Genomic DNA, 14,144 nt, shown 5'->3' on the forward strand with positions numbered 1-14,144 from the left:
CTACATAAATACTCATACCACTCAAGAAATTAATGTATTTATTTAATCTTTTGTTAACTTCTTATATTATTATTTTTATAAACATCTGCTATTTAATACAAATAATTTTGAAATCACATGTAAAATAAAGATGTCAATAAAGAAGATTTTTTTAAGCAATTCATATTTTTAGTTGTCTTATTTTGCACATAGCCTAAAAGTGGGTGGGGTTTGGTGCCTTTGCATGTTTTATTCTCGAAAAAAAGCTACAAAATAAGAGCTTCTTTTGCAACAGTTGTCATGTTTTTAGCTTTTTAGCTCACCTGTCACATAGTGACAGGGCGAGCTTTTGTGATCACCCTTCGTCCGTCGTCCGTCCACAATTTCTTGTCTGCACGATAGTGGTTTCATTTATGATTTTATTTTAACCAAACTTGCACACAACTTGTATCACTATAAGATCTCGGTACCTTTCTTGAACTGGCCAGATCCCATTATTGTACCCCCCCAACAACAAAGTTGTAAGGGGGGGTATACTGGTTTCAGGTTGTCTGTCTGTCTGTCCGTCTGTCCGTAGATGCAATCTTGTGCGCACCATCTCTCCTTATTCCCTTGACAGAATTTAATGAAACTTCACACAAGTGATCAGTACCAACAGTAGTTGTGCATGGGGCATTTTAGGTTCTTTTAGAAAAAAAATTTGCAGAGTTATGGGACTTTGTTTTTTTGTTACTATACTATATACATAGACACAATCTTGTGCGCACCATCTCTCCTCATCCCCTTGACACAATTTAATGAAACTTCACACAAGTGATCAGTACCAACAGTAGTTGTGCATGGGGCATGTTAGGTTCTTTTAGAAAAAAAAATTGCAGAGTTATGGGACTTTGTTTTTTTGTTTACTATACTATATACATAGACACAATCTTGTGCGCACCATCTCTCCTCATCCCCTTGACACAATTTAATGAAACTTCACACAAGTGATCAGTAACAACAGTAGTTGTGCATGGGGCATGTTAGGTTCTTTCAGCAACAAAAATTGCAGAGTTATGGGACTTTGTTTCTTGTTAACATACTATGTACATACAGTCTGCATATGCAGTCTTGTTCGTGCCTAATCTTCCGAACCCTTGCACACAATTTAATGAAACTTCACACAAGTGATCAGTACCACCCCTAGTTGTGCATGGTGCATGTTACGTTCTTTTAGATAAATATTCTGCATAGTTATGGGACTTTGTTTTTTGTTACTAAACTGTATACATACAGTCTATATACATACAGTCCACATAATTATGCAATCTTGTGTGCGTCAAATTGCAATGTACTGTGTCAGTGCATGCGGGGGTACATTCATCACCTTTAGTGATAGCTCTAGTTCTAAGGTCAAGGTTACACTTAGAGGTCAAATTCAATAATGACTGTCCGGAGCATATGTTCTTCATGCATGGAGGGATTTTGATGTAACTTGGCACAATTCTTTACCATCATGAGACGGAGTGTCATGCTCAAGAACCAAGTCCTTAGGTCTAAGGTCAAGGTCACACTTAGAGGTCAAAGGATACAAGAATGACAACTATGCACTTGTGATTTAATTATTTCGCATCCAAACTCCTACCCATATTTTATTAACTGATAAAATATAGGGACAGATTTATTATTTATTTAACAAAAGACATAAAGACTTTTGCTTAACATATAAATGTGTTAACATAATGAATACATATTTCAGATATCAGATATGGCATGTAATTGTGTGAAGAAATGTTTCAAGGAGGATAAAGCAGGAAATATTACATTAGAGGTAAGTGCGCCTTTTCAAAAATGGGGATGGGAGTATATACATTTGCCATAACCATTATAACATCCCTAAATCTTCCTTCATGTTCTGGTTCAAACAGTCACGCACGTTATTTGTTAAGGTGAATGATCCATCGTCTGTCATCCATGGTCCTTCATCCACAGTTTTACTGTTAAACAGTTGAAGTCACTGAGTTGGTTAATCTGAATGAAACTGTTAGAATATTTGCCACAGTAAGATCTAAGAGGATAATGATGCTGAATCATCTAGAGTCAAAACAGAGTCTTTGTTTTGTTTTGTTGGGTTTAACGTTGCACTGACACAATTGTTGCACTGACACAATTATAGGTCATTTTGCGACTTGCCATCTTTGATGGTGGAGGAACACCTCAAGTGCCCCTCTGTGCATTATTTCCTCACGAGCGGGCACCTGGGTAGAACCACTGACCTTCGTAAGCCAGCTGGATGGCTTCCTCACATGAGAATTAAACGCCTTGAGTGAGACTCTAACCCACGTCCGTTAGGGGCAAGTGATTTGAAATCGGCAACCTTAACCATTCGGCCACGGAGGCCCCACCTCCCTCCAAAAAAACCAGAGTAATCACAAGTTCAAATCATAGAAAATATTTCATAACACTAGTAAGACAACATTTTCTAAGTGATCTTCATGCATACATGTGATCTCCCGCGCGGAAGGGTCAAAATCCCGATATTTTCACCTTGCCTCCCGTCTCCCGACCAAAACCATAATTCTCCCGCTTTTCAAAAAAAAAAAAAATCAGTATTATAACTCCAGGGTTGACAATTACCGAGGAGTGCCAAACATGTTTACACATTAAATCAAAGTGTCACCGACTGTTGTGTATTATACATGTTTTGACACACATGTAGCTGAAGGAAAGAGTTGTTTTTATGCCCCCGAAGGGAGGCATATAGTTTTTGAACCGTCTGTCGGTCTGTCCGCATTTTTCGTGTCCGGTCCATATCTTTGTCATCGATGGATGGATTTTCAAATAACTTGGCATGAATGTGTACCACAGTAAGACGACGTGTCGCGCGCAAGACCAAGGTCCGTAGCTCAAAGGTCAAGGTCAAGGTCACACTTAGACATTAAAGGATAGTGCATTGATGGGCGTGTCCGGTCCATATCTTTGTCATCGATGGATGGATTTTCAAATAACTTGGCATGAATGTGTACTACAGTAAGACGACGTGTCGTGCGCAAGACCCAGGTCCGTAGCTCAAAGGTCAAGGTCACACTTAGACATTAAAGGATACGCATGAATGTGTGACACAATAAGACGACGTGTCACGCGCAAGACCCAGCTCCGTAGGTCAAAGGTCCTAAACTCTAACATCGGCCATAACTATTCATTTAAAGTGCCATCGGGGGCATGTGTCATCCTATGGAGACAGCTCTTGTTCACAGGTGAATTTTGATAACATGATTAATTGTTTTGATAAGGGATTAGACAAGCAGGGCCTTTTCCACCTGTCTCACGGGGCCGAATATCGACCCATTCTCAATGCTAATTAGGCTCCATTTTTAGCTCACCTGTCACGTAGTGACAAGGTGAGCTTTTGTGATCACTCTTCGTCCGTCGTGCGTCCGTCCGTCAACAATTTCTTGTCTGCACGATAGTGGTTTCATTTATAATTTTATTTTAACCAAAGTTGCACACAACTTGTATCACCATAAGATCACGGTTCCTTTCTTGAACTGGCCAGATCCCATTATGGGTTCCAGAGTTATGGCCCCTGAAAGGGCCAGAATTAGCTATTTTGACCTTGTCTGCACAATAGCAGCTTCATATATGATTTGAATTTAATCAAACTTGCACAAAACTTGTGTTGCCATAAGATCTCAATTCCTTTGTTGAAGCGGCCAGATCCCATAATGGGTTCCAGAGTTATGGCCCCTGAAAGGGCCAAAATTAGCTATTTTGACCTTGTCAGCACAATAGCAACTTCATTTATGATTTGATTTTAATCAAACTTGCACACAACTTGTATCACCACAAGATCATGGTTCCTTTCTTGAACTGGCCAGATTCCATCATGGGTTCCAGAGTTATGGCCCCTTAAAGGTCCAAAATTGGCTTTTTTGACTTTTGCAGCCATATAGAGACTTCATTTATGGTTTTATTTGATACAAACTTCCAAAATATCTTCAACAACAATAAATCTTGGATTCCATGACAAATCAGATCCAATCGTAGGTTCCAGAGTTATTTTATATCTGATTACCTCCCCTGATTGTAGTCAAAATGAATTTATATCAGTAAGTACTTATAGGACTTATTTGAAATTTCATTATTGTCATTAGTTGGACTGAGCCAATCAGGGTAGATAACTATGGACTGATTTTATGTCAAATTACCTCCCTTTATTTCAAATTAAAATGGGTACATCTCCATAACTAATGAAGATACTGATCTGAAATTTCATTTATGTCAACAGATTTATTTGGCAGATCCTTCTTTTGTTCACTTACAATAATTTTCTTTTTAATTACTTCCCTTTTACGTTAATATCAATAGCTTATTTTCAGTAACTTTTTTATTATTGGCCGTAGGGAAAAACCGAGACCACTTTTCTCTGGTACAACATGGATGGTACCTCCAATTTTTAGGTGTATTTTGACATATCTGTACCTTGTAAGAATTTTTTTTTTCTTTTTGGTTAAATTTCTTTCCTTTGTTGTTCCTGTCCTTTGGACTTAGATATTTTTTCTGAGGACCTTCTTGTCCTCAAGTGCAATGATAACAGGTGAGCGATATAGGGCCATCATGGCCCTCTTGTTTATTATTAGCCGTAGGGAAAAACTGAGACCACTTTTCTGTGGTACAACATGGATGGTACATCCAATTTTTAGATGTATTTTGACATAACTTTACCTAGTAAGAATTTTTTAGTGGACTTAGAATTTTTATTTTTTTTGGGGGAATTTCTTCTTTTTTGTTGTTCCTGGCCTTTGGGCTTCAACAGTCAAGTTCTTTAAAATTTTGCTCCCATCCTTTGATGTAACCCTTCGGGCATATATTGCCCCGCTTGGCGGCGCTCTTGTTCATGCTTGGAGGGATTTTTAGCTCAACTATACGAAGTATAAGGAGAGCTATCCTACTCGCCCTGGCGTCGGCGTCTTTCCGCGTCCCCACCTTGGTTAAAGTTTTTTAGCTCACCTGTCACAAAGTGACAAGGTGAGCTTTTGTGATCACGCGGTGTCCGTCGTCCGGTCCGTGCGTGCGTGCGTGCGTCCGTAAACTTTTGCTTGTGACCACTCTAGAGGTCACATTTTTCATTGGATCTTTATGAAATTTGGTCAGAATGTTCATCTTGATGATATCTAGGTCAAGTTCGAAACTGGGTCACGTGCCTTCAAAAACTAGGTCAGTAGGTCTAAAAATAGAAAAACCTTGTGACCTCTCTAGAGGCCATATATTTCACAAGATCTTCATGAAAATTGGTCAGAATGTTCACCTTGATGATATCTAGATCAAGTTCGAAACTGGGTCACGTGCCATCAAAAACTAGGTCAGTAGGTCTAAAAATAGAAAAACCTTGTGACCTCTCTGATGGCCATATATTTCACAAGATCTTCATGAAAATTGGTCAGAACGTTCACCTTGATGATATCTAGGTCAAGTTCGAAAGTGGGTCACGTGCCATCAAAAACTAGGTCAGTAGGTCAAATAATAGAAAAACCTTGTGACCTCTCTAAAGGCCATATTTTTCATGGGATCTGTATGAAAGTTGGTCTGAATGTTCATCTTGATGATATCTAGGTCAGGTTCCAAACTGGGTCACGTGCCTTCAAAAACTAGGTCGGTAGGTCTAAAAATAGAAAAACCTTGTGACCTCTCTAGACGCCATATATTTCACAAGATCTTCATGAAAATTGGTCAGAACGTTTACCATGATGATATCTAGGTCAAGTTTGAAACTGGGTCATGTGCCTTCAAAAACTAGGTCAGTAGGTCAAATAATAGAAAAACCTTGTGACCTCTCTAAAGGCCATATTTTTCATGGGATCTGTATGAAAATTGGTCTGAATGTTCATCTTGATGATATCTAGGTCAGGTTCGAAACTGGGTCACGTGCGGTCAAAAACTAGGTCAGTAGGTTTAAAAATAGAAAAACCTTATGACCTCTCTAGAGGCCATATATTTCATGAGATCTTCATGAAAATTGGTCAGAATGTTCACCTTGATGATATCTAGGTCAAGTTCGAAAGTGGATCACGTGTCTTCAAAAACTAGGTCAGTAGGTCAAATAATAGAAAACCCTTGTGACCTCTCTAGAGGCCATATTTTTCATGGGATCTGTATAAAAGTTGGTCTGAATGTTCATCTTGATGATATCTAGGTAAAGTTCGAAAGTGGATCACGTGCCATCAAAAACTAGGTCAGTAGGTCAAATAATAGAAAAACCTTGTGACCTCTCTAAAGGCCATATTTTTCATGGGATCTGTATGAAAATTGGTCTGAGTGTTCATCTTGATGATATCTAGGTCAAGTTCGAAACAGGGTCATGTGCGGACAAAAACTAGGTCAGCAGGTCTAAAAATAGAAAAACCTTGTGACCTCTCTAGAGGCCATACTTGTGAATGGATTTCCATTAAAATTGGTCAGAATGTTCACCTTGATGATATCTAGGTCAAGTTTGAAACTGGGTCACGTGCCTTAAAAAACTAGGTCAGTAGGTCAAATAATAAAAAAACGTTGTGACCTCTCTAGAGGCCATACTTTTCATGGGATCTGTATGAAAGTTGGTCTGAATGTTCATCTTGATGATATCTAGATCAAGTTTGAAACTGAGTCAACTGCGGTCAAAAACTAGGTCAGTAGGTCTAAAATTAGAAAAATCTTTTGACCTCTCTAGAGGCCATATTTTTCAATGGATCTTCATGAAAATTGATATGAATGTTCACCTTGATGATATCTAGGTCAGTTTCGAAACTGGGTCACATGCGGTCAAAAACTAGGCCAGTAGGTATTAAAATAGAAAAACCTTGTGACCTCTCTAGAGGCCATATTTTTCATGAGATCTTCATGAAAATTAGTGAGAATGTTCACCTTGATGATATCTAGGTAAAGTTCAAATCAGGGTCACGTACCTTTGAAAATTAGGTCAATAGGTCAAATAATAGAAAAACCTTGTGACCTCTGTAGAGACCATATTTTTCAATGGATCTTTATGAAAATTGGTCAGAATTTTTATCTTGATACAGTGTAACTTCCGAAAACCGAACGACCTCCGGACCAGCCTAAAAGTTCGGTTTTTGGAAGTTTCCGGAATTCAGAAGTTTGGAAGTCTGTAGGCAAAATGGACATGGTGCACAAAGAGTTATGTTTTCCTACTTGTAGGGTGAAGGAGATTATTATCTTTTTTTAATTTTACAATTTCACATAAAGAAATTAATTAATTAATTAATAATCAATTACAAACATTAAGTATAATAAATACATAAATTACAAGTATAAAAAGAAACAACATAACTTAGTAATAGCATTTATGGAAACATTTTCCACTTACATTTTACCATCTTTGGAGTCCTGAGTTGTCAACATTAAATTTTGATTAATGTTGATAATGCATAGTTTAATCGATGTAACTAAATCATTTAAAACACCTATCTTTCTTTCATTCAAACATTAAGAAAGGTTTTAACACGTAAGATATTTAATTCTTCATGTTTTCATAAATTGAATACAAATGAAAATAATCGCTAATTACTTCCTTACTTTTGCATCAGATGATCATTGTGATTATATAGCGTGTCAAAATAAACACGTGCCGCTAATAGATAAACAAAAGAAGATGTTGACACATTTTTTTTTTGGATTATCAGGTGACACTTTTAATCCAGCAAAAATTTTGCTGTTCGGTTTTCGGAAGTCAATCTTAGTGTTAAAATATAAACGGTGCTTCAAAAATCGTCCGGTTTTCAGAATTCGGGAGTTCCGGTTTTCAGAAGTTAAAAATATATAGAAATAAGAACAGAAAAAAATGGGACTTTGAGATTCGTGCGGTTTTCAAAGGTTTCCGGTTTTCAGAAGGTCCGGTTTTCGGAAGTTACACTGTAATATCTAGGTCAAGTTCAAAACTGGGTCACATGAGCTCAAAAACTAGGTCACTATGTCAAATAATGACGTCATACTCAAAACTGGGTCATGTGGGAAGAGGTGAGCGATTCAGGACCATCATGGTCCTCTTGTTTACACTTTCTCTTTTTTCAACTTATCTCTGTAATTACTTGATGGATTTGATTCAAACTTGAAATATTTATTCCTCATCATCATCCACATCATCTGACATAAGGGCCATAACTCTGGCACCAATATTTTATGAATTATCCCCCCTTTTCACTTAGATTTTCAGGTTAAAGTTTTGATGCACTTTCACTCTATCTCTGTTATTACTGAATGGATTTGATTCAAACTTAAAATAGTTGTTCAATATCATCACCCACATCATATGACACAAGGTGCATAACTCTGGCACCATTTTTTCATGAATTATTCCCCCTTTTTACTTAGAATTTCAGGTTAAAGTTTTGGTGCACTTTCACTCTACCTCTGTTATTACTGAATGGATTTGATTCAAACTTAAAATAGTTGTTCAGCATCATCACCCACATCATATGACACAAGATGCATAACTCTGGCACAATATTTCATGAATTATTCCCCTTTTTACTTAGAATTTCAGGTTAAAGTTTTATGCACTTTCACTCTATCTCTGTTATTACTGAATGGATCTGATTCAAACTCAAACAATTGTTCAACATCATTACCCTTATCATATGACACAAGGTGCATAACTCTGGGACTAATTTTTCATGAATTATTTCCCCTTTTTACTTAGAATTTTAGGTTAAAGTTTTGATGCACTTTCACTCTGTCTCAGTTACTAGTATTACTGAATGGATTTGATTCAAACTTAAAATAGTTGTTCAACATCATCACCCACACCATATGATGCAAGGTGCATAACTCTGGCACCAATTTTTCATTAATTATTCCCCCTTTTTACTTAGAATATTAGGTTAAAGTTTTGAGAATATTAGGTTAAAGTTTTGATGCACTTTCACTCTGTCTCTGTTATTACTGAATGGATTTGATTCAAACTTAAAATAGTTGTTCAACATCATCACCCACAGTATATGACACAAGCTGCATAACTCTGGCACCAATATTTCATGAATTATGCCCCTTTTTGCTTACGATATACTTATATAGTGTTTTGATACATTTTATCTTTACCTCTCTTATTACTTTACGTTGATATTTTTGACATAGACTCAGGCTATTGTGCAATATCTTCATCCACAATTGGAGTCATTAAACACTCCAGTGACAGCTCTAGTTTCCTCAGATGTGGCCAGTTTCCTTATCCAGCATCGAAATAGTCGAGCGCGCTGTCTCCTGTGACAGCTCTTGTTATGTAACTTGGCACAATTGTTCACCATCATGAGACGGAGTGTCATATACATGAACCTAGAATTACTTCCCTTTGTTGTTACTAAAAATAGCTTATATTGTAACTTTTATGCCCCCGAAGGGAGGCATATTAGTTTTCAACTGTCCGTCTGTTAGTTAGTTCGTTAGTCACAACGTTAACTTTTTGCATGAAGGCACTTAACTCGCGAACCACTGCACCCAGGACCTTCAAACTTCACATGCTGAAAGTACTTATTGAGTACACCACCCCTAATGACTTTGGGGTCACCAGGTCAAAGGTCAAGGTCACAGGGGCCAACGTTAACTTTTTGCATGAAGACACTTTACTCGCGAACCACTGCACCCAGGACCTTCAAACTTCACATGCTGATAGTACTTATTGAGTACACCGCTCCTACTGACTTTGGGGTCACCAGGTCAAAGGTCAAGGTCACAGGGGCCAACGTTAACTTTTTGCATGAAGGCACTTTACTCGCGAACCACTACACCCAGGACCTTCAGTCTTCACATGCTGATAGTACTTATTGAGTACACCACCCCTACTGACTTTGGGGTCACCAGGTCATAGGTCAAGGTCACAGGGGCCAACTTTAACTTTTTGCATGAAGGCACTTTACTCGCGAACCACTGCACCCAGGACCTTCAAACTTCACTTGCTGATAGTACTTATTGAGCACACCACCTCTACTGACTTTGGGGTCACCAGGTCAAAGGTCAAGGTCACAGGGGCCAACTTTAACTTTTTGCATGAAGGCACTTTACTCGCGAACCACTGCACCCAGGACCTTCAAACTTCACCAGCTGATATTACTTATTGCGTACACCACCCCAACTGACATTGGGGTCAAAAGGTCAAGGTCACAGGGGCCAACGTTAACTTTTTGCATGAAGGCACTTTACTCACGAACCACTGCACCCAGGACCTTCAAACTTTACATGCTGATAGTACTTTATGAGTACACCAACCCTACTGACTTAGGGGTCACCAGGTCAAAGGTCAAGGTGCTGTGGGGGCATTTGTCACCATTAGTGACAGCTCTTGTTTATTACTGATCGTAGGGAAAAATCAAGACCACTTTTCTGCAGTAAAATATGCATGTTACATCCAATTTTGAGGTATATTTTGACCTATCTCTACTGGTAAGGATTTTTGTGTGGACATAGATTTTTATGCTCCCGAAGGGAGGCATATAGTTTTTGAACCTTCTGTCTGTCTGTCCGCAATTTTCGTGTCCGGTCCATATCTTTGTCATCAATGGATGGATTTTCAAATAACTTGGCATGAATGTGTACCACAGTAAGACGACGTGTCGCGCGCAAGACCCAGGTCCGTAGCTCAAAGGTCAAGGTCACACTTAGACATTAAAGGATAGTGCATTGATGGGCGTGTCCAGTCCATATCTTTGTCATCGATGGATGGATTTTCAAATTACTTGGCATGAATGTGTACCACAGTAAGACGACATGTCGCGCGCAAGACCCAGGTCCGTAGCTCAAAGTTCAAGGTCAACTTAGACATTAAAGGATAGTGCATTGATGGGCGTGTCCGGCCCATATCTTTGTCATCGATGGATGGATTTTCAAATAACTTGGCATAAATGTGTACCACAGTAAGACGACGTGTCGCGCACAAGACCCAGGTCCGTAGCTCAAAGGTCAAGGTCACACTTAGACGTTAAAGGATAGTGCATTGATGGGCGTGTCCGGCCCATATCTTTGTCATCGATGGATGGATTTTCAAATAACTTGGCATGAATGTGTACCACAGTAAGACGACGTGTCGTGCGCAAGACCCAGGTTCATAGCTCAAAGGTCAAGGTCACACTTAGACGTTAAAGGATAGTGCATTGATGGGCGTGTCCGGTCCATATCTTTGTCATCGATGGATGGATTTTCAAATAACTTGGCATGAATGTGTACCACAGTAAGACGACGTGTCACATGCAAGACCCAGGTCCGTAGCTCAAAGGTCAAGGTCACACTTGGACGTTAAAGGTCATTTTTCATGATAGTGCATTGATGGGCATGTCCGGTCCATATCTTTGTCATTCATGCATGGATTTTAAAATAACTATGCATGAATGTTTGACACAGTAAGACGACGTGTCGCGCGCAAGACCCAGCTCTGTAGGTCAAAGGTCCTAAACTCTTAACATCGGCCATAACTATTCATTCAAAGTGCCATTGGGGGTATGTGTCATCCTATGGAGACAGCTCTTGTTTTTTAAAGATTTACTTCCCTTTGTTATTACTATAAATAACTTATATTGTAACTTTTTGCAATCATTTTTTATTTGACATAAATGTTTGCCCCAATGAGACAGGGTGTCATGTGCAACTCCTGGTCTTTTTGACAGCTGGCGGACTCGACATGTTGCTCGTGGGCATCTAGTCGTTGGTACAACATGGATGGTACCTCCAATTTTTAGGTGTATTTTGACATACCTGTACCTGGTAAGGATTTTTTTTGTGAACTTAGAATTTTTGTTTGGAATTTCTTCCCTTCGTCGTTCCTGTCCTTTGTGCTTCAACAGCATGGGTAAAAGTTTTCCAGATTTTTCCGGAAGTGACAGATTTTTAGCTCACCTGTCACATAGTGACAAGGTGAGCTTTTGTGATCACGCAGCGTCCGTCGTCCGTCCGTCGTGCGTGCGTGCGTGCGTGCGTGCGTCCGTGCGTAAACTTTTGCTTGTGACCACTCTACAGGTCACATTTTTCGTGGGATCTTTATGAAAGTTGGTCAGAATGTTCATCTTGATGATATCTAGGTCAAGTTCAAAACTGGGTCACGTGCCGTCAAAAACTAGGTCAGGAGGTCTAAAAATAGAAAAACCTTGTGACCTCTCTAGAGGCCATATATTTCACAAGATCTTCATGAAAATTGGTCAGAATGTTTACCTTGATGATATCTAGGTCAAGTTTGAAACTGGGTCACGTGCCATCAAAAACTAGGTCAGTAGGTCTAAAAATAGAAAAACCTTGTGACCTCTCTAGAGGTCATATATTTCACAAGATCTTCATGAAAATTGGTCAGAACGTTCACCTTGATGATATCTAGGTCTAGTTCGAAACTGGGTCACGTGCCATCAAAAACTAGGTCAGTAGGTCAAATAATAGAAAAACCTTGTGACCTCTCTAGAGGCCATATTTTTCATGGGATCTGTATGAAAGTTGGTCTGAATGTTCATCTTGATGATATCTAGGTCAATTCGAAACTGGGTCACGTGCGGTTAAAAACTAGGTCAGTAGTTCTAAAAATAGAAAAACCTTGTGACCTCTCTAGAGGCCATATATTTTATGAGATCTTCATGAAAATTGGTCAGAATGTTCACCTTGATGATATCTAGGTCAAGTTTGAAAGTGGGTCACGTGCCATCAAAAACTAGGTCAGTAGGTTAAATAATAGGAAAACCTTGTGACCTCTCTAGAGGCCATATTTTTCATGGGATCTGTATGAAAGTTGGTCTGAATGTTCATCTTGATGATATCTAGGTCAAGTTCGAAAGTGGGTCACGTGCCTTCAAAAACTAGGTCAGTAGGTCAAATAATAGAAAAACCTTGTGACCTCTCTAAAGGCCATATTTTTCATGGGACCTGTATGAAAGTTGGTCTGAATGTTCATCTTGATGATATCTAGGTCAAGTTCGAAACAGGGTCATGTGCGGTCAAAAACTAGGTCAGTAGGTCTAAAAATAGAAAAACCTTGTGGCCTCTCTAAAGGCCATATTGTTCATGGGATCTGTATGAGAATTGGTCTGAATGTTCATCTTGATGATATCTAGGTCAAGTTTGAAACTGGGTCACGTGCGGTCAAAAACTAGGTCAGTAGGTCTAAAAATAGAAAAACCTTGTGACCTCTCTAGAGGCCATACTTGTGAATGGATCTCCATAAAAATTGGTCAGAATGTTCATCTTGATGATATCTAGGTCAAGTTTGAAAGTGGGTCACGTGCCTTCAAAAAGTAGGTCAGTAGGTCAAATAATGAAAAAACATTGTGACCTCTCTAGAGGCCATATTTTTCATGGGATCTGTATGAAAATTGGTCTGAATATTTATATTGATGATATATAGGTCAAGTTTGAAACTGGGTCAACTGCGATCAATAACTAGGTCAGTAGGTCTTGAAATAGAAAAACCTTGTGACCTCTCTAGAGGCCATACCCTTGAATGGATCTTCATTAAAATTGATCAGAATGTTCATCTTCATGATATCTAGTTAAAGTTTGAAACTGGGTCACATGCCTTAAAAACTAGGTCAGTAGATCAAATAATAAAAAAAACTTGTGACCTCTCTAGAGGCCATACTTTTCATGGGATCTGTATGAAAGTTGGTCTGAATGTTCATCTTGATGATATCTAGGTCAAGTTTGAAACTGGGTCAACTGCGGTCAAAAACTAGGTCAGTAGGTCTAAAATTAGAAAAATCTTTTGACCTCTCTAGAGGCCATATTTTTCAATGGATCTTCATGAAAATTGATATGAATGTTCACCTTGATGATATCTAGGTCAGTTTCGAAACTGGGTCACATGCGGTCAAAAACTAGGCCAGTAGGTATAAAAATAGAAAAACCTTGTGACCTCTCTAGAGGCCATATTTTTCATGAGATCTTCATGAAAATTAGTGAGAATGTTCTGATGATATCTAGGTAAAGTTCATAACAGGGTCACGTACCTTCGAAAACTAGGTCAATAGGTCAAATAATAGAAAAACCTTGTGACCTCTCTAAGAGACCATATTTTTCAATGGATCTTCATGAAAATTGGTCAGAATTTTTATCTTGATAATATCTAGGTCAAGTTCAAAACTGGGTCATATGAGCTCAAAAACTAGGTCACTATGTCAAATGATAGAAAAAATGATGTCATACTCAAAACTGGATCATGTGGGAAGAGG

General features: G+C 38.7%; 1 protein-coding gene across 1 annotated transcript in view; it reads left to right on the forward strand.

Annotated features, from left to right (window-relative positions):
• Positions 1–14,144, forward strand: part of LOC123547002 (nucleolar complex protein 3 homolog) — a 323,445-nt gene that overhangs the window by 104,969 nt on the left and 204,332 nt on the right. The window contains exon 9 of the mRNA XM_053551318.1: positions 1,718–1,789. Coding sequence (XP_053407293.1) covers positions 1,718–1,789 — 72 coding nt within the window. The remainder of the gene's footprint in view (positions 1–1,717; positions 1,790–14,144) is intronic.

This window comes from Mercenaria mercenaria, chromosome 9 (genome assembly GCF_021730395.1).
Source record: "Mercenaria mercenaria strain notata chromosome 9, MADL_Memer_1, whole genome shotgun sequence".
NCBI classification, from domain to species: Eukaryota; Metazoa; Mollusca; class Bivalvia; order Venerida; family Veneridae; genus Mercenaria; species Mercenaria mercenaria.